Source organism: Littorina saxatilis, linkage group LG5 (genome assembly GCF_037325665.1).
Source record: "Littorina saxatilis isolate snail1 linkage group LG5, US_GU_Lsax_2.0, whole genome shotgun sequence".
Taxonomy (NCBI): domain Eukaryota; kingdom Metazoa; phylum Mollusca; class Gastropoda; order Littorinimorpha; family Littorinidae; genus Littorina; species Littorina saxatilis.
In genome coordinates, this window is record NC_090249.1 from 11572986 (window position 1) to 11585857 (window position 12872).

At 41.2% G+C, this 12872-nt stretch overlaps 1 protein-coding gene across 7 annotated transcripts in view; it reads left to right on the forward strand.

The window, feature by feature from the left end:
- Positions 1–12872, forward strand: part of LOC138966290 (single-stranded DNA-binding protein 3-like) — a 115955-nt gene that overhangs the window by 2841 nt on the left and 100242 nt on the right. For all 7 annotated transcript variants that reach the window (XM_070338455.1, XM_070338456.1, XM_070338450.1 and 4 more), the window contains exons 3-4: positions 739–800; positions 12360–12444. In XM_070338455.1, the coding sequence (XP_070194556.1) occupies positions 739–800; positions 12360–12444 (147 nt within the window). The remainder of the gene's footprint in view (positions 1–738; positions 801–12359; positions 12445–12872) is intronic.

Consider the following 12872-nt stretch of genomic DNA (forward strand, 5'->3'; position numbering starts at 1 on the left):
TGCTCTGGTATCATCTTTAGTATTGTAGGCTTGTGAATAATTTATTTTTTATTTCAGAAGCTGTGTGTCTGTTAGAATTCCCCCAAATACGGCTTTGTGTGGAACCATCAGATGTAAATTAGTGGCATGACACTTTGAAAGTTTTTTTTAAATCTCACACCCACCTTTTCCCCTTTAGCTGCATTGGTGGAGATAGGGATCTATGATTCTATCCATAAATCAATTGGTGGTTCATCTCATATTTGATTTTGTGTGTGTGGTGAACACTGCCACATTGACTTAGTTCATGTGTAGGTAGTCACAGAGATTGCTACTGTTTTCTCCTTAAATGGTTGTTTATTTATGTTACAAGTTAAAACAGTATCACAATAATATTATCAGCAATGGATAAGGGAGATTTCGTGAGATTCTAGGAACAAGAACTAAATTAGCCCAAACACACGCAAACTCCTTTCCATGAAATTTTGCTAATTGTGTGGATCCAACTCCAAGTCCGTATTTACACTTACAGCAGGATCTGTATGGCAACCAAAAAGTTAAGTACATGTGTCCTATTCCTAATAGTAATACTGGTGTTCTAACTGAGGATGTAGCATTTCCTTGATTCATTCTATTGAGCCTGAATGTTTCCTTCTTCCACCTTGCCATTATGCTGTGACTTAACAACACTGACACTGTGTGACAGACTCTTTCTAGGACAGTATTACTATAACACTGACATAGACTCTTTCTGGGCAGATACGATGGGAGAAGAACATCACATTAGGCGAGCCGCCTGGGTTCCTCCATTCTTGGTGGTGGTAAGTAACATTTTTAATCTATATCTCTCACTAGCGGTCACTCCCACTCCCAGTCATGACATGATGTACTCTGGTCGTTAGTTTTGAAAACATGTGTTTTCCATACAATAATTTTTTCTAGGTCTGCGTGGAGTGCAATTTGTTGTTGAAGTCGTTGCGACTAATTGTTTGGAAATTCTGATGTAAGGTATCTGCATCCTAGTCTTTTGAAAATGTCCATGCTGAAGTCACTGGTCGCCATTTAGCATGCAGTAGTGTACAAAGCATGGATTGTGAGTAAGCCGGGGGTGCATGTTGCTATGATCACATTGTTCACAGTCCAAGTGAAGTAGGATAACTTTTGCAGAGGTTGGCAGTCACTGTGGCATTGATTAACAGTGTGATGAACAGAGACAGAGAGAGGTCAGTTCTATCCTCTTTCTGACTCCCAAAAGCTGCGTTATGAGTTCAGCAATAACAATATCTTGGTTCAGCAGCGAAAGAACTCGACGAACTTGCTAAATGTTTTTGGTGTTGTGGATTGTCAGGCAATTTGAACAGTCAAAGAGTTTGTTTGTTCTGATGTCGACTTCTCAACAAGTTTTTGCCCCCTGTTGCAATTTGTCAGTGGAAGATCTGGTTGTTTCTCATGATGTGAACATGTTGCTGGCACTTGTCCTTATAATTTCAATGAGAGTGCAGCAAATTTGGTTTTGGCAAATATCTGCAGGCAGTGAGACCATGTTTTTGCTTTTGTGTTCCAAGTTCAACAGTCTTAGCTACATGTACAATGTATAATTTGTAGATTGTCAAGTATCCTCTTGTCAGACTGCATAGGGGACTGTGTTGCAAACGGCTCTAAACGTTTACATTTACAGCGATGCCTGGCCCTCTTTTGTACCTTTAAGATGGTGTTGTTTTGTTCTCAAGCTTATCTGCTCACCTATTCAGTTATGTTAGTTAGATTATTGCTGATGTGCACACGTTTTTGCAAGCCTCCAAGTCCAAGTGTGACATTATGCACAGCCTTGTAGATAGAAGTTACTTGTGAGTGTGAGGATGACTCTTGTCTTTGTTTGCTTTTCACAGCTTCAGGCTCTCTTGCTTTTCAAGCTTTGTTGCAGTGTTATTGACTGCTGTACCGAAAAACAAACTTTAGTTTTAAATTTAAGAGCCATCATAGATTTTCTGGGTCGGAGCAATGATGCTGTTAGAATGGGGTTGGACCCTTTCATTCAGTGGTTCATTACCGTTTTTCCTTGATTCTCAAACAAAATGTAGTGTGCATAGCATTATACTTAAACCTTTTGTCCTTGCAAACACAGTCATCTTGCAAACACAGTCAGTGATTCTAACAAGACCAAAGAAATATGTGCGAAATGAACAGATGGCAGGTTGCGTATCTATTTTAATGCAACTTGTACATGAAGACTAAATGGGAAGACTAGACAGAGGCAGAGATCTTGAATCCACAACTTGAGTTTCACAGGTAGCGACAGATGTGTTAGTTACAATACAACATATGATGGAGACCTACTTGTAATTGCTGATCTGTTGACTTGCTTCTGCCACCTGTGCCACTGTCACCACTTGGGCTGGTAACATGTCTGCGTGGGTGGTAGAGTGGGTATGACACACCTGGGATTCGACTCAAGAAATTGCTCAGGTTAACTTAACATACCAGCCAAAGAGGGGCAAACAGTTCAAGTAAGAGTAAATTGAGGTGTGCAGTGGAGAACTCCACTTCTAAGACTTCCAAGAATCTGAGACAAACAGGTCTTAAAAAGGAGGGAGTCTTAAATTGAGGTAAATTTAGGTTATGTACAGAAAATCTGAAATTAATCAAGCTAAGGTCTCCTAAAGGGACAAGCTGTAAATAAAGGGACAAGTTTTAAATCAGGGATCTTAAAGAGAGATGGGATGATGTACCACCATATCAAAGTGTATTAATTAACCTAAAGAATCATGTCTGTGCGTGTGGATGTGTATTACTGTATAAAGGGACAAAGGACTAATAAAGGGACAAGTTTTAAATCGGGGATCTTTAAGAGGGGTGGGGGGCGGGGGGGGGCGATGTACCACCGTATCCAAGTGTATTGGTTAACCTAAAGAATCATGTCTGTGGTGTGCATGTGTATTACTGTATAACAAAACACAGGAGTGGAACCTGTGATGAAGGGCACCCTTGGTGGCAGCCAAGTGTCCCCACATTGCAGGTGGCCTGTTATGACAGTTGTATTTTGGTCAAACTAAAAAGAGAAAGGGACTGGACTACATGTTACATGTCCTTTCTTTTGAGGTGTCCTCTCACCTTTTTTGTCTCACCAGAACTGCTGTAGTAATTTTCATTTTCTCCTCAAAGAACACTGTGAATACAGTGTTGTTCCCAGGCATGTAGTTTTCCTTCATTGACACATACTTTTTTGGTTTAAACAAAATTTTATTCAAATACATGACAGGGATGGTCAAATCTCAAAATGTTTACTCGCCAGCCGGGCCAATAACTTCAAGAAAGTCGCTAGCACGGCAGAAATGTCACTGGCATGGTACATACCACAGTTGATCTGCAGTGTTAATATGAACTCAAGCAAAAGGTTATTTTACGTGACCACGTGACATACTTTTTTGATCTGATGCATTTGCCTTGCTTTGACCCATGGTACAGTAGGTCGACCTGTTAATTTTGACATTTCTGACCATCACACTTTCTTCTATACAGAAAAAGTCTTGACATTTTTGACCTGTAGATAGTTTTAGCCCAGGTCCAGCTGAGCCCTTTTTCTGTCACGGACCGTGACAATACCCCCCCACTAAGATTAAACCAAGGCTTTAATTCACAATCATTCAAAAATATGACCTGTTGACCCGTTCGGGTTGTCTCTCCACATAAGGCTTCAGGAGGTTGATGTGGTAGAGCTTCTGTTTCCCACGGATCTCAATGCGATAGTCATGCTGTCCGGTCTTGTCCATCACCTTGAAAGGGCCCTGCCATGCCATCTCGAGTTTGTTCTTTTTACAAGGTAACAGCAGCAAAACCTTGCTCCCCAAATCGAAACTTCGGGATTTCGCCTTCCTGTCAAAGTTCCTTGCGTATCTGGCGCTAGCCTTAATTAGACTACGCTGAGCTAAATCACACGTTTCTTCGAGTCTGTTGCGCAACTCGACAACATACTGCGCAGTCGTCTTCACGTCTTCTTCAAGATCTTCTTTAGTCCACAGTTCCTTCAAGATCTGCATGGGTCCCCGAACCGTCCGGCCGTACAGTAGCTCAAAGGGAGAGAAGCCTAAGCTTTCCTGTGGGACTTCTCGGTAAGCAAAGAGTAAGGCAGGGACCCATTTGTTCCAAGTTCTGGGGTGTTCTTTGCAAAGCTTTTTCAGCATAGTTTTCAAAGTTCCGTTCATCCGCTCCACTAACCCATTACATTGTGCGTGGTACGGAGTGGTCGTAAGACCCTTCATGCCGAGCAGCTCTTTGACTTGACGCATGACCTTTCCTACAAACTGGGAACCTCGATCCGTCAGCATACTATTAGTTAGTCTCTGAGTCTGGGAACAATTGAACTGTTAATATTGTCATAAGTTGCGGAGGAGGTTTATGTTTTAGTTGTCATAAGTTGCGGAGGAGGTTTATGTTTTAGTTGCATACAACTTACAAGTCAGTAAATTGCATTCATGAGCATTAAAAAAAAAATCTGTGCAGGTTCTCATACGCAAGAGTAAGATTACAATTGAGTGGAAACTGATCTTTGATGATGATTAAAACAACCTTCTCATTGAAGAGATCGATTTCTTTCACTGTAATACAGTATATACGGCATTACACAAAAGTTTATGGCAAGCAAGTTGATAGTGAAAAGGGTCGGCATTAAACTTAAAGACAGACGGAAGGAATCCATTCAGGTCTTGCTTCCCATTCCCGAAAGAAGATACAAAACTGAAAGTTATGTTCACACTTGTCTTGTCACACTCAGATTTAAAAGTTCATTTAGTCAGATGAAAAAAAAGAGTTGGTCATATAACTTAAGAGATAGAGAGAACCTGGCCCCTGCTCGTTTCAAGTTAAACTTAAATGCATCCTGGAACCCCCACCAAGAACTACTACAGTGAAACCCCCCTTTTAAGACTCCCCAATTTAAGACTCCCTCCCTTTTAAGACCTTGTGTCCTCAGACTTTCTGTTCATAATCTCTGTAAATTTACCCTCCATTTTAAGACCTGATTTTATCTGATTTTCCTGTTTCTAGTGAGCAGGGACGCACAGTTAGGGGAGCCCTGTACCTTGTTTGGATACTTATGGAATTATTACATTTTAATATTTACTTGACATTGTATTCGTAGAGCATCATACTTCTCAGTTTTTCTGTGAAACTAAAGAATAGTTGATTCTGTAATGCTCTTGACCAGAACCAGGAGGTCATGGATGGAATTACTAAAGGAATGTGGGGTCACAATTGATATACATGAATAAAATACATGTCCAGGGTTTAGCCTGGGAGAAAAGGGCAATGGGACATTTGTCCCCCTCAACCAAATTCCGATGGGACATAGTCGAAGGCAAGAAGCGCCAAAGAGGCCTGTACGCGTTTTGACCAAAGATGCAAAATGGTGCAATATGGTGCCATCTGAGAATTAGCCATTATATTGTGTTATCTCTGTGTGTGTGTGTGTGTGTAACTGTAATCCGATGTAAAGTGTACATTTGGTGGCGCAGTGGTATGTGATCTCAATGCGCCCTTGGACGCACTGAAGGGAATTGTGATGGGACATTTTCAGAATCAATGGCGCAGGGCGCACTAGTAAATGAAACCCTGCATGTCATTTCGTAAGCTCTATCATGGGATGAACAATCTGTTAATGAAAACTATCAGACAGACAGAGATACGTTCATTAGTGGGGTACACAGAATACAACACGATTTATTCTGTGGTATCACGCTTACTTTTGTTTTTCCCTTCAGACATTGAAATGGTGAATATATATGCTTATTGTTGTGTCTTGGTTGGGTTTTTTTTTTTTTTTGGGGGGGGGGGTCGTTTAAACAGGGGAATGAGCATTCTTTATGCATTTCTCAAGAAAGCTGCAGTTCTTTGCGGTGTTGGTTTCAGTTGATGATTTGCAAGATGAGATTTGTAGTCGGCAACAGTACTTCTCTCCTTCTCTAATTCTCTAGTTTCTGAGTTTGTATCATACTTATGATTCAAGAGATTCCACTATTTCTGTTTGCAGATAATTCTTCTTTTTCTTTGTTCATGTGCTGAAACTTCGACGTTCACTCGTGTTTTTGCATGAGTGAGTTTTTACGTGTATGACCATAGTTTACAGATGATAAAGTCAGCTGCCGTTCACTGTTGCCTGGCTGTCAACAATAAAGTTGGCCTTACATACTGTATCAATTCCTATGGCAAAAATATGTATGGCAACATTACGCCATGTCAATGCACTTGAAGGAAATAAAATTGAGTCTTGATGCCAAATCCTGGTGTGTAAAGGTAACTCAGAAGTGGTGTTGAAAGAATGTCTTCCCATGGCAGCTATTTTTCCTGGAATTAAATTGTAGGATTCACTGTATTCGTCCTTACAGCGGTACCTGTTGTGCAGCTTAGAAGTACAATTAATAATACAACCAGAGACGCATGCCTATTCAGTCTGGAAGTCGGAAATAAAGATGACAAATGAGAGGATAACCACAAGCCCCACTTTTTCTAACCCACCCATCCCCCCAGAAATGCAAACAAGCTTAGTACCTGGGAAAGTCATCAAGCTTTAGAGATTCATACACAGGGCTTCATTCTCTACAATCTTGCAAGAGACAGGTCTTACATATTCGCAGTGTACTTTACAATGGCATATCTTTTGGTATGTATGTGTAATCTGTTCTGAGAAACATCCCCATTATCACCAGATAGATTAAAAGATGTTAAGAAAATTAGTTCTAGAATGAGATAAAAGATTTGCAGCAGAAAAACACAGTAATGTTGCCACTGTTGTAACCTGTTCTCAACCCGAAACATTCTAATAAACTTCCATGGTCATCTTTTTTTAAATCCTCACTGACAGGTTCATACACTCCAAACTGAAGATTTCCAGGTTTGAACACAATTTGTGTATCCTGGTTTTGAACACAGTGTGACATAGTACATAGTTTTATTAGTGAGAGTTGCACACATGGTAAACACTAGTATTCAGCTTTACTTTTGCTAGTAGAATTATGCACTACTGTATATCACATTGTGTTCAAAACTGTGTTCAAAAGTTGAACACTTCTGTTTAGAGAGTATGTGGCAAAAGGAAGTCTCCTGGTGATCTGCTTTAAAGCCATATGTACTCGATGACTATACACGCTAATTGCTTTACCAACAGCTGGAGACATGCTAAATTAAGTTCCCTGCAAAATATTGTGGTCTAGGACCCCTTCAATGTTGAGATATGTTAATTTTCATTTTGATCTGGATCGTCCTATTTATAGATTTGGCAACACATGCGCTGTTGACGCAAGGGAGAGAACTCCGTGTCGTTGTTGACATCCTCACTTTTTCAGAGGCTAGAACAAGCTGAAATGCACGTATATGGTCCGCGCATGACGACATATCGTCATTATATGGTCTTATGGTGCGTTTGACATCGATTGTGGGCAAACTATACTTTGTAAACACGGGAGTAAGTTAGTAAGCCTTTAAAGTTAGACAGTGTTTAGGAATTACATGTCATGTGTATCACAGTTTCTTTTAGACATGAAACAACAACAACACCCCACCACCCTTTTGTAGGAAATAACACTAAGAAGCTGTGTGGGGTTCTCAGAGATACACAGCTGTTATTTCTTCAGAGGGATTTTTTAAAGTGTGCAAGATGTCTGTGTGTTGTTTACCCAGTGATGGCGCTAGTATTTTTTCAAACCGGTACGCAAACTTTTATGATGCAAAAAGTCCTGAAAAAAACCCGTAGGCTGGTCATTGGAACCAGTAAGAGTCCAACTCAGGCTACTGGTTTTGTTGTTTTACCAGCAAAAAAACCCTGGTAGTTCAAAAATCAACCGGTAGGTCATACCGGCAGCCGTTTTTGTTCCGGTATTTTCTCATTTCAACCGGTACCGGTTAACGCCAATACTGGTTTACCGTCATACGCCAGGGAACTTAGTTGATGTTATTCTGTATCCATAAGTTATTACCTAATGTTCTAAAACCATTAATTCAATACAATGGGAGTGCCATCAGACAAATACAATTATTGTATAATATAAGATCATTGACACTGTCTGCAAAACCTAAGCGGATCAGCGGTGGCAAAGACTGGATATTAAAAGAATACCAGAGAAGCTTTGTTCAATCAATATAATTGTCATGATTTCTCAGGTTGGAATGCTGCAGAAAGTACAGCAGTTTTATACTGTCACCACTCATCACAATTGAAAGGGCTGATACAGTTGTCCTCTTTTGAAGATAGAGGAGCAAAGAGAATTTTTGTTGGCCTTCGGGGGTTCCTCATTCCAAACTGCTACCCTCTTTTTTTGGTGTGAACAACTTTAAATCGTTGGGACTGGGAGTGGACCTATTGGAATCAATCAAATCTATGCTTGAAGAAAGAAAAACATGGCTCAAAAGAGTGATTGTTAGTCTATGATCAGATGGTTGAGACTCTTCATTTTGTATGGGTGCAGCTTTTGGTGTTTTAAAGAAAATATTTAGTTTATGATTGTTTTAGAAATTAACATCTGTGTCTTTAATCCCAAAATTGACCTTTAATCCCCCAAAAATAAGTTCTGCTGCTTCCAGTGGAACATGTAATGAACCCACAACTTGACAGAAGCATGTCATGTACCAATAGAGATTTTATAGTGAACAGAGTGATAAGTGCTATTTTTGAGATGGCTGATTTTTGTCAGCGCCAACAGACATGGAGACTGCTGTTTCGGGTGCTCAGATAGAGCGGTGGTTTTGATAGAAAAGGACGACTATTTTGGGCACAATTTGTTAGGGTCAAGGCTTTCTGTTGCATTTGGATGTGCAGGTATTATGGGCTGAGAGACTGGGTTTGAAAAGAAACAGAGACTCAGAGAGAGAGAGACTCACAGAGAGGGAGAGAGGAGGACATAGCAGGAAAAGAATGATAGAATGGAAGCTGGACAGTGTTGTAGACGAGACTTATTTGTGTCAATGATCTACATTTTTTTGGAGCCGGTGACGTCTGCTGAAAGTTTTGTTTTTCTGATCTATTGATTTTGTAGCTGAACTGTAGAACTGGAAGGCAGCATCCAATGACGTCATGCGAGTTGTGGAGCTAAGCAAGTGCTGATCTCTCCATGCTGGTGCGAGGGGAGGAGGTGTTCCTGGGATGGGGGGGGGGGGGGGGGTGTGATGTATCAGTCAGACAACAGTGGAAGATCACTCACATGGTCTGGTTATACTGATGATGAAGAGGCGCTCTGGGAGAATATGGAATTTGAGTTTCTCACCAGCGAAATACGTTTTTGAAGAATGGGTCTTTTTTCTGCCTCAAACTTACGGATTGAGGTGTGGTTCCATAATGGGCGTGAATTACTTTGTAAAACACCTTAAGGTAGTTTTTTGTCACTCATCATTTTAATTTACGTACATTTAGCAGGTTAACATGGTGTTTTTTTTGCCATTTGGGAAGTTGGCGATTGTAAACAAAAAAAATCCTGATACATGGTGTTTTTTCTTTGGTGTAAACTTGACAGCGGTTACCTCATGGCCCTTTTGAGAAGTTTGAGGCTTTATTAATGAGTGATTTGCTGTGGGACAGATGCATGATTTTTTACACCGACAGTATCCTAGCTTGGTTATGCCATGGGTTTAGACAATTGGACAATTTTTAATCATCACAGCTGATACAAAAGCATTAGGTTTGCTTTGATTAAGTTGTTTGTTTATCAGGGCCACACACAACACCTACGCAGTTCTGTCCCGTTCTTCAACCCTCTTCCCCACCGCCCAGCGCAACGACCACACATTTTTTTTAACGCCTATTGCAAAACCCACATGAAGCAAGGTTTTGCGCCTGGCACTGGCACTGGCAGTTAGTATAAGAAAGTGTGTGGTGGTTAAGATGACAGTGTGCAGAACTGCACGTTGGGAAACCTTGCATGGTGGACTGATGTGGGTGGGTGGGGGGGGGGGGGGGGTGAGTCAGTAGAGAGGACAGTAAAAAAGGAACCGGTCAATACTTGAGAGCTGATGGCCATTCCTACAGTTTTGGGGTTTTGACGGCTCGGCACTGCTCTGTGCTGCCAGTGGCCGAGTGGGTTAGACTGGGAGTGGGAAAGATATTTTTATGTGGAGGAATCGGGGTGGGGGTACAGGGGGAACTACAACCTCATCGATTCCTGGCGTTGACAAAGGATGTAGGGGGGGGGGGGGGTACAAGGGGAACTACCACCTCATCGATTCCAGGCGTTGACAAAGGGTGAATATGTGGGGGTGGGGGGGGGGGGGGGGGGGGGGTCGGTTGGGTGGTGTTAGGGATGGGTGTATGGAAACGGACATTTACCCCTCTGTTCCACGTGAAGGTTGTTAATGTTATTCTTAAATATATTATCTATTATTTTCATAAAGGGTGAGGGAGGGGTGAGTGGGGTTGGTGTGTAACTGTTCTTTTTTAGTTGCGTGTGATTCTTAACTATCATCATGTATTGCTCCACGGGCAACATTGGCTTGTTTACTTCCTGGTAGGAATAGCCTTTTCTGGCAGCACCTTGGGCAACTTTTAAACTGCAGTCTTCCGTCTTGTAAATGTTATTCCCCCACCCACCCTCTCTCTCACCTCTCTTTCTCGCTCTCATTCTCTCTCTCCTCCCTCTTTCTCCCCTCCCTCTCTCTCTCCCCTCCCTCTCTCTCTCTCTCTCTCTCTCTCTCTCTCTCTCTCTCTCTCTGATTTGTAACAGGTTGCTTTGAACCTTCAAGTTCAACTGCCATTATTCTAGGTTAGTTTACCTACCTTTGTTGGTTGTTGTTGAAATGGAGTTGAATAACTTGAAATTATTAAAGCTTACACACACTCAAAATATATGGCAGTCATTCATTGTCAAGATAAGTATGTGTTTTATTACTGGACATGACTAAGTTCAGACTATGCTTTTGTTTTTTTTAAAAGGGGGGGGGGGGGGGGGGCGGGTTCCAGTTTTCAGAATTCCTGTTTGATGGTGATTGCCCCCATCTGCCTCAGAAACTAACCCCACCCACCCCTTCATATCCCATCGCAACCTCCTCTGGTCTTTAGGATGAGTCAGGAACACAAACTGTTGGGTTAAATTTATGTACATAATCTGTCTTTGGTTATGAAGACTGCCGGGCGTGAGTGAACGTGCATTGTTCGCCCCAAACTCCTTTATGGAGTCTGTGGGTTTGAAAGACAGAGGCTTTGCAGGGTACTATTCTTCAACTTAAGGGGTGTTTGTATTTTAAAGATACATCCACCCCCCGCGGGTTAGGGGGAAGAATTTACCCGATGCTCCCCAGCATGTCGTAAGAGGCAACTAACGGATTCTGTTTCTCCTTTTACCCTTGTTAAGTGTTTCTTGTAAGTTGTATAGAATATAGTCAATTTTTGTAAAGATTTTAGTCAAGCAGTATGTAAGAAATGTTAAGTCCTTTGTACTGGAAACTTGCATTCTCCCAGTAAGGTAATATATTGTACTACGTTGCAAGCCCCTGGAGCAAATTTTTGATTAGTGCTTTTGTGAACAAGAAACAATTGACAAGTGGCTCTATCCCATCTCTCCCCTTTCCCCGTCGCGATATAACCTTCGTGGTTGAAAACGACGTTAAACACCAAATAAAGAAAGAAAAGAAAGATACATCCCTTCTTGTGTAAATGATCAAAGAAGTATGCAGGGTTATGCATGAGATTAGAGCACCTTTCACCTTTCACCTCCAACACATACCCACAATCCACAGCCTTGCTGCATTCTGTGCAGCGTGAGAATGTTTGGCTGGATTCACACATTGGAACTTTTGTCAGTTGCAAAATTATTACATCAAAAAAGCGCCATACAGCTGTCTACAGGAAAAGTAGCCTGGGCGTTGAATTTTGGCATATGTTTTCTTAACTTCAATTTCAAAAGTTAAAGTTAAAGGATGCTTTTCCCCGTAAGAGGCGTATGGCTGCCTAAATGGCGGGGTCAAAAACACTCTGCAAACACGAGTGTACATGGGAGTTTCAGCCCATGAACGCAGCAGAAAAAAAAGGATGATCTTTAATCACATGTAAAAGCCTTGACAAGTCTGTGGTCTGTGCTTGATGGCTTACACAAAAAGGACAGTTATTTTAAGGCCTTTTAGCTCCAGCTGTGATGGCCACAGTGTTATGGCCTAGTTTGAGTCTCAGGAGGGCTTTGTTTCAGGTGTATCAGTTTTTTGGTTGCTTCTTGTATTGCTGAAGCAGTGGACACACCTACCTTATGTTTAACTGGCAAATACACTGTGATTCTAAGTTCTTTTCATTTTACTTATCCATGATTTTCAGTCTTTTGCCATGCCAAGTCACAACAAAGATCTTTACAATTAACTTGACATGCAATTTAGTGTTCTCAATCTCATGTGTGTTTACTTTTACTTGTGTGCAGTGTGTTCTGGGATTTATATTGTGCGGCACCTGAGAGGAGAGACACCTGTGATCACAGTAGCGAAGCAAAAGCTTTTCACGATTATGTGAGTATTCTTTACTGTTTGTGTCATGTATTCGTTACTGTTTCTTGTGTTATGTGGACGTCAACATTGCAGATTTGTGTCAACAAAAGTGGAGACGGCTTTGAGTTTGTCCAGAAAAATGTAGTCTTTCTTTTTGTACATGTTACATAAAAATAAAAAAATCGTTAAAGGGACTTTCCTTCCCATGTGCAAGATTCGGGTCGGAAAGACATAGCCTTTTTTTGTGTACATATTCCATCAAAATTATTGTATTCGTTAAAGGCACAGTCCTTCCCATGTGCAGGATTCTAGTCAGAAAGACACAACCTTACTTTGTGTACATATTTCGTCAAAATTATTGTATTCATTCATTTAAGGGCACATTCTTTCCCGTATAAAGGATTTGGGTGACTAATCTCAAACCTAGCCAGGCTTTTACATAGAACAAG